The 15,678-nt window shown below is 40.8% G+C and overlaps 1 protein-coding gene across 18 annotated transcripts in view; it reads left to right on the top strand.

The window, feature by feature from the left end:
* The window catches only part of PLCB4 (phospholipase C beta 4), a 435,586-nt gene that overhangs the window by 282,064 nt on the left and 137,844 nt on the right, over positions 1–15,678 (top strand). For all 18 annotated transcript variants that reach the window (XM_034947281.4, XM_034947277.3, XM_055104916.2 and 15 more), the window contains 2 exons: positions 11,449–11,528; positions 13,951–14,004. In XM_034947281.4, the coding sequence (XP_034803172.1) occupies positions 11,449–11,528; positions 13,951–14,004 (134 nt within the window). The remainder of the gene's footprint in view (positions 1–11,448; positions 11,529–13,950; positions 14,005–15,678) is intronic.

Below are 15,678 nucleotides of genomic sequence, written 5' to 3' on the forward strand. Positions count from 1 at the left end.
TCAATATTTTTCTAGAAGTATCAAAACAATGATGTAATCTAAGGATTCGTTTATTCATATTTACCATAAATATTCTATTTATTTTCCCTGTTTTTCCACTTCCACTTGTCTTCACTCCTCACTGTTTTCTGCTGTGTGTGGGGAGACTTTACCTTAAAAGATAGAGAACCAGGTAATGAAACTCAATCCCACCGATTTAGTTTCCTTTTAGTAGCTCTTATATTGAAAGTCCTATTTAGTTTATAGAATTACCTATAGATTTGATTTGCTTGAACTAAATTGGTTGATGCTGCCTAGTTAAGAGTTAGACAAAGGCTTCTTGATTGATTATGTTGATCTCAGACTAAGCAGGTATGATTGTCATCAAGTTGAAATACTATTTACTTTGGCATGACTTAATTTGCCAACATTGTCAACAGGTACATGTCAGGAAGAATGTGACCTTGGGGGTGATAAATACAGGCCATCAACTAAAGAAACAACTTTATGAACACCTTTTAATTCACCAGCTGTTTACTCATCCCATACCAACAGAATTTTACAAATTTGACTGAGTTGAGTCCAAAAGTAATGCTGTCAAAAAACTGATGGTTGCTGACTGGCTTAAGATGATGCTTTTGGTTTTCTCAACATTTTAAAATCCCTCCGTTCTTCTAGAGCTCTCCATTTGGATGCCAAATAATGTTACATAAAATAAACCAAAAATCTGATTTTCTTTTTGAAAGATTTCTGGGGATGTAGGAATGTAGTTGGTCTGTGGACTTTCAGGCACTAAAGAACATCATGTGTTGTATATCTAAATCAGAAGCACAAGTGAATATAGGCATTAATGTAAGTATACTCTACGTATACATTTTTCCCTCCTGATCTTTAGTGTCCATAACAGTATGTTTATTGTAGTAGATATTTGGAAATAGATGCAGTTATTTGTGACAAGATTCTATAGATCCAATAGGACATTGCTACAGGGTATCTATTAATATATAGAATCAGGCTTAGGCAATGCAAAAATTGTGTCTAAGGAATGCTAACAAAGCCATTTGGTATGGAAGTTTGGGACTGCAGCTTCTGAACAGCACAGGTGTCCTCTTTTTCTTGTGACTATTTAGAGGCCCTTTTTGACCTAACTGGCCAGTGTTGTCAAGATAACCAGCAAGGCTGATAGACTGTTTTGACTCTCTGGGAGTGACTAAATTAATTTTGTCTAGGAATGTATAAATATTATCCTCACCCATTCAATTATCTCTTTCAAACATAGCCACCCATACTCATAGATGGTAGCTTATTTCTTGCACAAATACTCATTCACCATGCTCTGAGGGTTATTTAAGAATCATATGATTTAATTTTGTCTAGGAATGTATAAATATTATCCTCACCCATTCAGTTCTATCTTTCAAATACAGCCTCCCATACTAATAGATGGCAGCTTATTTCTTGCTCACATACTCATTCAGCATGCTCTGAGGGTGATTTAAAAATCATATGACACTTAATATATTTCTTCTTCCACTTTCATCAACTTTACTCTGTAGCTTCAGACTGTGTCAAGAAAAAGAGGCCCCAGTTGCTCTCTTTTTCCCCCTTTCAGTTCTTCTCTTTTAGAATTTGAAAACTTTATGAGGATTATTATCGACTTCCCAAGGGCTTTTGAAATTAATGTTGGGTTGTCTTTTTAATTTTTGTGGGGGCAAAAGTCCTGTTGCTTTTTAGCCACCAGTTTCAGAAGTAGGTTGCTGTCAGTCATTATCACAGGCTCACTGATGTAGCTTTCTATCCTGGGTTTATCAACTGGACTTGTGTAGGATGGCAGCTTAGCTCCTTTATTATGCAGGAAAGTCTTCACTGTCTTTTTTCTTGCACTCGTCTTTCTTGCAGCAACAGTTCATGGTGAATTGCCCTCTTGTCCCATGGGCATGTGGGCGTTTCCAACACTGACATTGATATCTTGTGAGACTAACACTTAGTACCTGCACTTGTGTGTCCTTGGTGGAGCCAGGAGAAATCAGCTGACATGAAAGAGAGAACTTGTTTAATTTTTACTTCTTAACATGATTTAGAAGTTGGTCTGTTATACAAACAAACATTAGTGGTTTTGTTCCTTTTTAATTTTAGGCTGGATTTAGTGTCCTAGATGAATACCTTTGAAAGACAAAATGTTCATTTCAATTGTCAAGTCCTGCCTGTACCATCAGCTTCTCCACTCTCCACCTCTGCCACTGGGGTTTTATAATTCCCAGGCCTCAGACCTGGACCAAATGCTGTGGGAATGGGGACTCAGGCTTTGGGAACACTGGCCCTTAGCGTCTGGCTCCTCCTGCTGCTCTGCTGGCTCTGGCCTTGGTCCTTAGGTCTGGACTGGACAGTTGGTGGCCCAAGTCATGTTCTGATGTACCCCAATTTTAAGAAGTAGACCTCTGTCTGGTTTCTGTACTGGCCCAAGTCATGTTTTGATCATGTACCCCAATTCTAAGAAGTAGACCTGTGTCTGGTTTCTGTACTGAATCATCTAGTAAGAGTTATCCCAAGAAGCCCAGATCTTCCAGACCAGAACTATCTCAAGCAGGAGGAGCTGTAACTTCCAACAGTCTTCCTCTGGGCCAGCTCCCTGCTGCCTGATGAGATCCTGGAAATCACCAGCTCCTGAATTTCCTGTGGCTGTGAAATATCCTCTTACCCAACCTCCCTACGGCTGCCTGCATTGCTTTTATGTTGCCTGTAACTTTCTTTCAGATACTTCAACACATGCAGTGGGGTGTGTGTGAATTTTCATCCAAAACCAGGGAATGAGAATTTAAAATTTTAAATGCTTACCCTAAAGGTAGGTAGTTAGCGTTTGAAAAATTTGAATCAAAGCTTAAAGATCAATCATTATATATAAATTATAGCTCAATAAAATTAATTCAAAATAAAATAAAACAAGCCTACCCTCCAGTGGCCACCTACACATCCCCTTCAGTTAATTTTCTCTCTCATTAGCACCAGGTGCTCTGATACTAGCCTCCTGGAGTGGTTGCTACATGATAGACACCTGGAGGCTTGTTAAAATGCAGATTACTGGGCCCTGCCCCCAAGTTGCTGATTCTGTAGATTTGGGATAGGGCCTGAGAATGGGCACTTCCGGTAAATTCCTACGAGATGCTCAACCCGCTGATCAAGGGAACCACACTTGAGAACCTCTGGCATAATGCAGACTGGAACTACCTTTTCTTTGGTGGAGTTCTTCATGGTATTCAAGATATGCAATTTGTGTAGAAATAAGGTACAAGCCCTGGTATCCTTGTGAGCCTAGGGCACAGGAATCTGGCAAGCCCAAATGCCTGCCTGGTATCTGTTGGAAGCTTGTTAGAAATGCAGAATCTCAGTGCAGATGCCAGGCTTACTAAATCCAGCTCTGTGGTTCACAAATGCCCCCAGGTGATCCAAATGCACATTAAAGTTTGAGAAACACCTGTCCAAACCAAATTTAGTTCACATCATCTAGTTCAATTGTCCTCAACTATAGGTTCACGTTAGAGTTACCTGCAGTGTTTAAAAAAGCAGATTGAAAGACAGCCCAAGTACAATTCTAATTATTAGTTAGAATCTCTAGGGTGAGACCCAGGCTTCTGAAATGTCTTATAAGTCCCCCAGGTGATTCTAATGTACCACAGGTGCTGGGAACTACTAGTCTAGTCTCTCTAAGTGCTATCCGCATAGTTCTTTTAACAATGTACTAGCTGGAAATGTCTTCCCTTTAGCCTGCCCTCAAAGTTAAATACTGACAATTTAATGCCAACTAAACCTTCTCCTAATTCAAATGAAATGATTTCATTTGCCATGCTTTTTTAAAATTTTTTTATTTTTTATTTATTATTATTATTATTATACTTCAAGTTTTAGGGTACATGTGCACAACGTGCAGGTTTGTTACATATGTATACATGTACCATGCTGGTGTGCTGCACCCATTAACTCGTCATTTAGCATTAGGTATATCTCCTAATGCTGTCCCTCCCCCATCCCCCGACCCCACAACAGTCCCCAGAGTGTGATGTTCCCCTTCCTGTGTCCATGTGTTCTCATTGTTCAATTCCCATCTATGAGTGAGAATATTCGGTGTTTGGTTTTTTTGTCCTTGTGATAGTTTACTGAGAATTGTGATTTCCAATTTCATCCATGTCCCTACAAAGGACATGAACTCATCATTTTTTATGGCTGCATAGTATTCCATGGTGTATATGTGCCACATTTTCTTAATCCAGTCTATCGTTGGACATTTGGGTTGGTTCCAAGTCTTTGCTATTGTGAATAGTGCCACAATAAACATATGTGTGCATGTGTCTTTATAGCAGCATGATTTATAGTCCTTTGGGTATATACCCAGTAATGGGATGGCTGGGTCAAATGGTATTTCTAGTTCTAGATCCCTGAGGAATCACCACACTGACTTCCACAATGGTTGAACTAGTCCACAGTCCCACCAACAGTGCAAAAGTGTTCCCACCCCTCCACATCCTCTCCAGCACCTGTTTCCTGACTGTTTAATGATTGCCATTCTAACTGCTGTGAGATGGTATCTCATTGTGGTTTTGATTTGCATTTCACTGATTGCCAGTGATGATGAACATTTTTTCATGTGTCTTTTGGCTGCGTAAATGTCTTCTTTTGAGAAGTGTCTGTTCATATCCTTCGCCCACTTTTTGATGGGGTTGTTTGTTTTTTTCTTGTAAATTTGTTTGAGTTCATTGTAGATTCTGGATATTAGCCCTTTGTCAGATGAGTAGGTTGCGAAAATTTTCTCCCGTTTTGTAGGTTGCCTGTTCACTCTGATGGTAGTTTCTTTTGCTGTGCAGAAGCTCTTTAGTTTAATTAGATCTCGTTTGTCAATTTTGCCATGCTTTTATAGACTCATAAGAGGAAACATGTTGGTGGTGATTTATCTACAGTCCCTATTTATTTTAGAATCTGAGGCACTGGCTATATGTCATGGCAAGCTAAAACTCAAATGCCTTCATGAAACTAAATTTCTAGCTTAAGATGAAGGTGTAGTTCCTGCACTGAATAGCCTTCATCTGTAGATTTGTGAAATGTTGCAGTTTTACATCTAAGCACCTTATAAGGAATTCTATCTTAGACAAGATTAGATCCTGTGGCAATCTTTACTTGAAAAGCTTCATAGTTTGCTCCAAGTGCATGGAAATGTGTCTTATTTCTCTTGAATGCCCTTTAGGTCTTAACAGAATTCACAGTGCCAAGGAGTCAAAAACTGTATTTCAAATTATATACATTCCTGACATATTATTTGAGCAGATTAAAACTGATTGATAGAGCAATTTAGGCACCTTGAAAGTAGCTGCTTGAAAAATGCCAACTTTTTCTTATCTCCATTCACTTAAACAAAAATGGGCCAGGTGCAGTGGCTCATGCCTGTAATCCCAGCACTTTAGGAGGCCGAAGCAGATACATAGCTTGAGCCCAGGAGTTTGAGACCAACCTGGGCAACATGGCCAGACCCCATCTCTGCAAAAAATACCAAAATTGGCTGGGTGTGGTGGCTCACACTTGTGGTCTCAGCTTCTGGGAGGCTGAGGTGGGAGAATCATCTGGACCCAGGGAGGTCAAGGCAGCAGTGAGCCTTGATTGTGGCCACTGCACTCCAGCCTGGGCAACAGAACAAAACCCTGTCTCAAAACAAATAGAAAAGTAAAACAAGAAAACAACAAAATTAATTGATCTAGATTTGTGAGTTGTCGATACCAAGAAGTTCCCATGTTTTAAATATTTCAGATGGCCCCGTCATTGATTATTCTCACAGCTCAGACATAGGGAAGATGAAAGCTGCTGCCTATAGCGTCTTGCATCCTCTTGCTTCCACATACAAGAAATGTGAACTTCAATCCCCTAAAAATGTGCAGGTCAGAGTTTCCATTCTAGTGAACACATTTGTTCAGCCCAGGTGGGGTGGGACATGACAAAAACCAAGAGTGGGTCTAGAACCATGGGGCTCTTCCCAGGGCTATCACTATGAGATAGAATATCCTGTGTGTAGTCACTCTCAGAAACAGCAGCTCCCTTAGGAAACTGCTGTGTCCTGAATGTTTGTGTCCCACCAAAATTAATAAACTGAAATCCTACCCTCTAAGGTGATGGCATTAGAGGATGGGGCCTTTGGGAGGTGATTAGGTCATGAGCGTGGAGCCCTCAGGAATAGGATTAGTGTCCTTATTTTAAAAAGGTACCAGATATCCCCCTTGCCCTTTCCACTGCATGAGGACATAGCTAGAAGGCACTACCTATGAACTAGAAAGCTGCCACTGAATCTGTTGGTGCCTTGATCTTGGATTCTCCAGCCCCCAGAACTGTGAGAAATAAATTTCTGTTGCTTATAAGCTACCCATATATTGTATTTTGTTGTGTGTCAAACAAAGACAAAAACCAAACTCACATCTTATATGGGCAGTGGAAGGAGAACTCCAAGTTGAGGGGGGCTGCTCTTTTAGACCTATGATTCTCAAATTCTCATGTGCACACCAGTCATCTGGGGATCATGCTAAAATGCAGATTCTGATTCCATGGTTCTGGGATGAGACCTGGGACTCTGCATTCCTAACAAGCTCCCAGATGATGTTGATGCTGTTGGTCTTGGGGCCCTTTGAGTAGTAAGGGTTTGCAACAGTGCTTCTTAAATGTGTGTGTGCAAAAGAATCACATGGAAGGCTGATTAAAACGTGGATTCCTATTTCCCATCCTGAAGATTGATTCAGCCGGAGGCCTGATAATTTGCATTTTAACAAGTTCCCAGGTGATCCTGATGCTGCTGGTCCCCAGACTACATTTTAATAACAAGCCTCTAGTTAACTTTTGAACAACTTAATTAAGATACCTTCACTAGTAGCCTCTTCTGTGAAAATAGAGAGCCAAACATCAAAAGATGAAGGAGGATGCTACTGAGTCCCTTTGGAGAAAATTACGTCACAAACTTGGAGAGTGCCACAGGGTCTCTGTTCATTTTTCCATTGACAATATGCTTCTTTGACTAAAGACTAAAAATAATTCTTCAGGATCAAAACCTAGAGATAAGATTGGAACTCTAAGATTGGAAGTAGTGCTGCCTGATGAATAATAGGACTAGTTATTTTAGGATGATGGACCAGCCTATGCCTAGTGAAAGCTTAGAAATACCAATAGCAGACTGGGCACGGTGGCTCACGCCTGTAATTCTAGCACTTTGGGAGGCCAAGGCAGACAGATCATCTGAGTTCAGGAGTTCAACACACCCTGGCCAACATGGTCAAACCCCCTCTCTACTAAGAGTACAAAAAAAAATTAGCCGAGAGTGGTGATGGGCACCCACAATCCCATCTACTCATGAGGCTGAGGAAGGAGAATCGCTTGAACCTGGGAGGTAGAGCTTGCAGTGAACCGAGATCCCACCACTGCACTCCAACCTGGGCGACAGAGCAAGACTCCATCTCAAAAAAACAACAAAAAAAGGAAATACCGAAAGCAAAATGTTATTGGTGGCCAATTCTTAATATACGTCATGAGATTTGGGGTGATGTTTACTTCTTACTGTGTATTTCTTTGCTTTACACTTTCCTGTGAAGCATATTTAAATATTGTTTTCATAAACTGGGGGAAAAACCCTAACCAATATTTTTAAAAGAAAAAAGTAAAATATATGCTCAGTGTAAGTTCATAGTATTTTTGGTTTGTGTTTGTTGTATCTGTGTCTCTCTGCGTTTGTATTTTCATGGGAAAGGGATTATTTTTGTCTATGTCAGTCCTAATGTTCCCGGGGCAAAGGTGATAGATGGGTAAGAGCAAGGTCTAAACATATGCCTGGAAGTTGGACAGGGCCTGGGGTGGTGAAAATAAATTTAAGGAGTCCCAGAGGAGAGGTCAAAAGCTCCAGGAGAGAATTAGAGGCAGCTTCTCTTTCTCTCCTTGCCCTCCAAACAATTCAGCACAAGCCCTCAAGTCCCTTGAAGAGTCTTTCTTTCCCCCTTCTTAGAAGGGCTGAAACACACTTTAAGTTAACTTAGGAATGGTTAGAAAAGGTTAAAAAAATGGGAGAACAGTAGCAATTAACAAGCTGCTAGGGAAACAGGGAAACCGTGCTGATTCGAACATCAGAGCCGACCTCCTGTGGTCTGGTTCCCTAGCACCCGGCTCAGGCTTCGGCTTGGGGTGGCCGGACCAGAAGGAAAGTGCCCAGTGTGGCAGAAGTCATCTCAGGAGCATGTCGCCATCCAGCCAATGACTTGTGTTCCAAGGACTGGAAAATGCACTTCCTGGACACTATGTAGATGATTACCACACGAGCTTATTTTCAGCAATTCAAAAAAGAATCTCCAATTCGTGGTTTATTGCTTCTGTTAGTCTGGAAATGGTCAAACAAGTTGATAGGCGTCTAGTTCACGCCTGGTGTAACTTTCCAACAAAACTCCAGGGCTCTACTGACACCTGCTGGCATTTCATCTACTTTATGTTTAAAAAAAAACCAACAAGACAAAGAAGCATTAATATTTTTCCTGCAGTCCTTTGCCCTTGTTGTGTTACTTGTACTTTACCTGAACGATAATAGAAGGGGCCTTTACCATGTCGTGAGGAGAGAAGTGTGGGCAAGCCATTGGGTGAAAATAAAAATCCCCAACACGAAGAAGGTACCACAGAGCTCTTGTTGCCTGTCTGCCCTGCACCAGCTGCTCTGTGACCTTAGGCAAGGCCATTGACCTCACTTTCATCATTGCAAGAAGAAAGAGGCAGCAACCTTCCCTCCCAGTTCCCTTTAGGGCTTCTGAGGATGCTGGTGGCATTTCCTACTAACTAAAGCATGGGCCCTGTCACTGGAGTGATGGCCTTAAAGGTCACTCTCACTGACCTTTCCATCACAATAAACAAGATTCCTTGCCAGCGTTGTATGTTCAAAAGATGGATGAAAGTTATTTAAGCCTCTTCAAAGTGCACCATCTCTGTAATTTATTTCGACAAACAGCTAAATTAGAATGATCAGAAAAAGCCCAGTGAACAGTCTCAGAAATTGTCCACTTTTTTTTTTGTCCTAGGAAACTATGGACTTTGTTTTGTGTTTTAGAACATGTAATAAGCCTGCAGGTTGAGAAAATGCATCCCAGTTAATGCCAACCCAATTATTTGTGCTTTTTCTGTCTATTCTTGGGAAACTCTGTGTGGGCCTGTGGTTTGTTAGGTCAATAACAGGATATTTGATAGTCTGCAGGGAGTTATAGTCCATATTTAGCCTGACAGAGGAAGTGAGTTCTGCTGATGAAAAATAATTGAGGCATTTCTTTAATTCTACTATTTCATTTCTTCATCTTCCTTCAGAATCCTGACCCCACTATGATGCTTGCTGAGGCTTTCGATGCTATTTACAGCTCTGCTTTTGCTAGTCACAAAAGAAAATTTACCTCTTATAACCCCTAAGTCTTCCCTCAGAAAACTGTTAGGTATGACCAGGATCAGTAAAAACTGTTAGATTCACACCCATTAGTTTGGCTACTACTTAAAAAAAGAAACAAACAAACAAAAAAACCCAGAAAATATCAAGTGTTGTTGAGGATGTAGACAAATTAGAACCCTGAGCAAAAGGGTTCCCTTGTTGCATTTGCAGTCCTTTGTTGGTAGGGGAAAAATGGTATGGCCACGATGAAAAACAGTATGGTATTTCCTTTAAAAATTAAAAAATAGAATTACTATATGATCCAGAAGTTCCACATCTGGTTATTTATCCATAAGAATTGAAAGAAGTAACTTATTTGTGTATCAATATTCATAGCAGACATGCAATTCACAATGGACAGGGAATCCATCAGAGGCGAATGGATGAGTATATTATTCAGCCTTTAAAAGACAAGAAATTCCGACACATGGTAGAGCATGGATGAACTTTGAGGACTTTATGCTAAGTGAAGAAAGCCAGTCACAAAATGACAAATTCTGTATGGTTCCACTTATATGAGGCACCTAGCATAGTCAGAATCACAGAGACAGAAAGGAGAATGGTATTAATATTTATCAAGGGCTGGGAGGAGGGGGAGATGGGGAGTTATTTAATGGATATGGAGTTTCAGTTTTGCAAGATGAAAAGAGTTCTGGAGATGGCTGGTTATGTTGGTTGCATAACAACATGAATGTACTTACTGCCACTGAATTTTTCATTTAAAAATGGTGAAGGTGATAAATTTTATGTTATGTCCATTTTTAACACAATTAAAATTAAAAGGTTAAACAGCAAAAAACAAAACAAAACAAAACCATACTCTGTTAGAACGCAGTCATCACCTTTGCCCTTACAGAGATTAAATTGCTTGACTTTTTAAAACCTCGTTCTACTGGGCAGTGCTGTCCAACAGTCCCATCTGTGATGATGGAAATTATCTGCACTGTCTGAGCCATCAACCCCATGTTGGTGTTTAAGCATGTAAAATGTGATTAGTGCAAATGAGACACTGAACTTTATATTTATTAAATTTAGCCATATGTGTCTAGTGGATACCATACTAGACAGTGCATATAGAGTATACGTCTATATTACTATCTATTCCAAGATATTTTCCCTTCCTCAGCACTAAGCCGTAAATCTAAGCAGTCAGGCTGTAAACCTAAGAAGGTAAGGAATCAGCTTATGTGTGGGCCACAATTCTATTTAACCCAAATATCAATTTGCTACGAAGTGTTTTGCCGAGCGTATGATTCTTTTATGGCATTCATTGGCATCAGTTTTTGGACCCAAGGGCAGAGTTGGCCTTAATTCATGGGCTGAGCTTTTCTAGTAAATGCCCTTTTAGAGACCCAAATTCCTCTACTGCCATGCACAATCTCCCTTCACTTGTCCTTGTAAAACCGTGGAGTGATGGTATGAACTACAAGTGAGGTCCAAGTCCTTATACAGAAATTATGTGAGCACATCGCTCTTTGCTCTGATCACCCTGGCAATGAAAGAATGTTTTACTTTTTAAGGCTTTGCTGGAAAACATAGTTAGGTAAGATATGTAACAAACTCTTAGATTGAAAGGATCACACAATAAAATTGATGAACCCCTATTCATTTATCCTCTAAAGTGAAAATAGTTAAATATGTCATGTATTTTATAATGCTGGTTGGAAATAATTAAGATTGCCAGCAACTGAAAAAGGGCTTATATTTAAACAAGCTGCAAATAGAAAGCTTCACAAGTCAATCAGTGGGCAACATTCCTTTGTGGCAGCCCAAAGTTTAATGGCACAATAGATGGCACATTTGTCTTCATGGAAAGAATGAAAGCTGTTTATTAAAGAATAAAATATGAGCCTGCAAAATATAGATGGCTGTGTGACAGGAAAGGGACAAAAGAAGAGTTTGTGTTTTTATTACACAAAATGGATACAATCTATCTAATAAAAACTGCTCTATTTGACTCCAGCAGATTTGCTCACCAAGAATATTTTTTCTTTCTCTTTCAGCAATGGGTAGAAGGCCTGAGATCAATCATACACAACTTCAGGGCCAACAACGTCAGTCCAATGACATGCCTCAAGAAACAGTGAGTGTTGTTTGCATTACTCTTTTTTCTTGGCAGTTATCAAACAAATGGTCAGATGAAGAGATGAAGGCTAGGTGGTTCCTTCCTCCAAATTCCTGCTTGCCTTTCCCTCCATGCTCCTGACCTTGGAGTTGACCAACACACACCTGTACTCTTCATACCGCGTAGAAAGGCATGCATGATAAACCCATAGCCCAAAACCTATATGAAAAGAACAGTTGATGGTCAAAGGACACTGGAACCTCAGTCACTCTGTATCCTGTCAGTTGTGGGTACTGACTTTTGTGTCCCCAGATTGAGTTTTCTGATAGACAGCTCTGCATGTCTGGAGCCATCGCTGAGTGCTGGGGTAATTCTATCCTCTGCTGCATAAAACTGAGAAATGAGGAGTGTGACCAAGAGAAGCACTTGCCAATGCACCTGTGCTAGGGTGAAAAAGAAGCCTCAGCCCCAAGTGCAGTGCTCCTTGTTTAGCACACCATCAGGGATCCAAAGATACCTCTGAATTTTTTTCTGTAGGATTCAGTTATTTAAAGATTTGATCAAGGATCCAGTGGTGATTTCCAAATTTATTTTTTCCATGAAAGAAGGAATTACTCCAGCTTACAGTATCTGAAATCCAGATGAGTACTACAGTGGTGGATTTAAACCCTACCCAAGTTAACCTTTCAAGGTGACATGAAAATCACCCACAAAGGAATCCTAGCCAAAGTCAAACATCAGCCAGTTTGAAAAGCAGTGATCCATGAAGGTGGGAGCCATCTGCCTTCACAGGGCCATTGGCAGGCAGTTGTGAGGTGCCAAGGGGAACCATGTTGAGAAATTGCAGGGATAAGCCTGTATCTCTCAAAATTATGCCCCAGCACCAAGAGTGTGATTCATCATACTCACTTGGCAACGGGCCACGAGGTTAGTCCTAAAGGTACTGTCATGTCTTATCTTCTGGTCATTGTGGCAGGTGCTTACAGGTGTGGTCTCTAGGCTATAAATCCCGGCTTCACCATGGCAAATTCTTACACTTGTGCCTCACTGTCCTCATCTGTGAATCAAAATTACCATGCAGATGAAATTGGAAAGTATTCATTATTCAGTACTACTTATCTTGTTATGGTATCCCTCCAATTTTCTTTCACCCTTTTAGTGGAGGAAAGTTATTTAGTCTTATCTATTTCTATGTGTTGTGCAGCTGCTTCTCCTTTTCCTCTGCAGTTGCCCTGGCATGTGTTTTTAAAGAGAAACCCAGTGGATATTCTGATGTAACGACTTCAGGCACTGATAGTCCTAAAGGGTCAAAAACTTTTAGAAGGCTTGCTTATACCTGAGTGACACAAATATCTCTATCTGACATGAGATCTAACAACATCCTGCCCAGATCCCTTTATGAAGCTGGTGTTCACCCAGCCATCATCTGCCATGAGAATGGGCTCACCAAGGCCTCAGACCTGTCCACTTCTTCAGAGCATTGCCGTCTGCTGAAGGGGAGCTTCCATTCCTGGAAGATTATACTCTTCCCTCCTCCAGGAGGAAGTCACATGAGTTCCAGCTAAATCAAGCTCCATCTGAAACCACAACTTTGTTTAACTCTTTTTTCTGCTCAGTCTCCTCTCACTCTCTTCATCCCTAAAACATCCCGTTATTAAAGTAGTTAGTGGTGCTTCTACGAAACTTAAGACAGAAACTTTACTAAATCATCATGTTCTGCAAATTGTTAGCACATTATTGATTGGAAACAGGAAGAATGGGAGTCATTAGCTAAGAAAAGTCCTAGCTCCAAAGTACAGATAAATGTTCTGAGTCTCCTAAAAGCCTGGGGAAAGCAAGGAATTTTTCACCATCAATTTGAGTTGATGAACTAGTCTTACCACTGGAAATTAAGGAGGCGCCCATGTGATCAGTTCTTCGCAGCACTAGGAGCTGGGAGTGATGAGTCCTCATGAATCCTCAAGACAAGGCTGGCTGGTGTCACCGTGCAGTTGCATTTCCCACCACCTTAATATATTATTACAGAGCAATAATCGAGCAGACCAATCACAAATAAGTACCAACAATGTGTTTTGCTCAGTGGAAGCACCCAGTCATCTCATTTAGCTAGGGTTGCCAGATAAAATAGAGGACACTTAGTTACATATGAATTTTAGTTAAGAAACAAAAATATTTTAGTATAAGTATATCCTATGGAATGTTTGGAACATACTTACAGTAAAAGAAAATTACCTGTTGTTTTTCTGAAATTCAAGTTTAACTGAGAGCTCTATATATTTATGTGCTAAATCTGACAACCCTAAATTCATCTTATAGCACATAATTGTCTGATTTTCAGAACCAATGTTCTTGATTTAAATGAACTTTTAAAGTTCTTAACAGAATTGAAGCTGCTCCCTCTAAGAAACATTAAGGCAATGTTATTGCTATTGTTTTGCAGCTGGATGAAATTGGCATTTATGACCAACACAAATGGTAAAATTCCAGTTAGGAGGTAAGTAATCATTCCTATCTGCTGTCCGTGTCCCGGGTCAACGCTTGTGATCCCAAACCAAAGAGAGAACCCTTCACAAGTATTTGTGTGTTAAATGCTTTAAAGATATTTCTGGAATCTTAGTTTCAATTGCTTTGACAAATGCTATATTCAGTTTGTAAAAATCATTTATGGAAGTAAAACTGCATTTTTTTGGTCAAAATAGGTGGCAAAAGAGGTACTTTGACAATTTAAAGAACATCAGAAAATGTAGAACTGTTTTTTAAAATCGGCAAATAAGTGGTTTTTAGGATTTATGTTTCTTTTGCTTATTTGCCATGAGAAACTGTTAGCTAAACTTAAAGATTTTATTGTGCACCTACTGTGGAAGGGTGTGGACCGTGTCTTGAGAAGTGTGATGCCTCTGAACAGAGCATTTTCATTCTGGGCTTTGCTGCTCCTCTGGTGCTCAGGGCAGATGGGGATCCTTCTCTGGCTTCGTGCTGCCTACTCTCTACGTGTACTGTAACTGACACCACACACTCTGTGGAGCTATCCTTTCCACCTTTGCCCTGATGCAAGTAACAATGACAAAGAATAAAAAGGCTTGAGGCAGGGCATGGTGGCTCATACCTGTAATCCCAGCACTTTGGGAGGCCGCAGCGGGTGGATCACAGGTCAGGAGATCAACACCATCCCGGCTAACACAGTGAAACTCCGTCTCTACTAAAAATACAAAAAGAAAAAAAAAGTTAGCCAGGTGTGGTGGCAGGCACCTGTAGTCCCAGCTACTGGGAGGCTGAGGCAGGAGAATGGCGTGGAACCTGGAGGCAGAGCTTGCAGTGAGTCGAGATGGCACCACTGCACTCCAGCCTGGGTGACAGAGTGAGACTCCATCTCAAAAAAAAAAAAAAAAAAAAAAAGACTTGAGTGGAATCAAGAATAAAGAAAACATGGACAGGATACATCCTCCACATGTGTTCTTTAATACTTAGGTGGACAGATTTCACCCTCTGAGGATTCCCCATGCATCCCTCTTTTCTGCTTCTCACTTCCTTCCCGGGGTTAGGGTTTACACATGGTCTCTGGGTACAGTTGGAAACTCTTTCCACAGTAGTGATGGGAATTCTTTACCAAACTCTCCAGTACCTTTTTGGTTGGTGTTTGTTTTAAGCATTCATGGAAATTCCAGAAGCTGGGCTGGGCCCCAGGGCATCTGCTTTTCACATGAAGACAGGCATGTATCTGGATTCGTGAACCTAAGCCCACAACCAGAATCAAACATGGGTTCCTCAGATGCCAACTCTCTCTTCCAGGGTTCTCCAGACTCAGGTTCATGTTCACTTCTCTGGACACCACTTTAGCAAATACGCAAATCAACAAATAATAACAAACAAAACCCAGAACTACTGGGTGGAATCCTGTCTTAGAACTGATCTGTCTTTCAGAGATAACCAGGTCACCGGGTGCGTAGCATCCGTGTGGATGCATTGAGCAGTGGCATGTGCTGTGGCTCCTGGCATTTCTGACTCTCCTTTGCCTCCTTCCCTGCCCAGCTGCTTCATTCTGCTCTGCAGCTTCCATTCTGCATACCTGTGAGACTATCTCCATACTCCCTGGACATTACTCTTTTCATATCTAACAGAATTGTCCCAGAAGTCCTCATTTTTCTCAATCTTGTATATTAAACAATCA

Source organism: Pan paniscus, chromosome 21, assembly GCF_029289425.2.
Source record: "Pan paniscus chromosome 21, NHGRI_mPanPan1-v2.0_pri, whole genome shotgun sequence".
In the NCBI taxonomy this organism is placed as follows: Eukaryota; Metazoa; Chordata; class Mammalia; order Primates; family Hominidae; genus Pan; species Pan paniscus.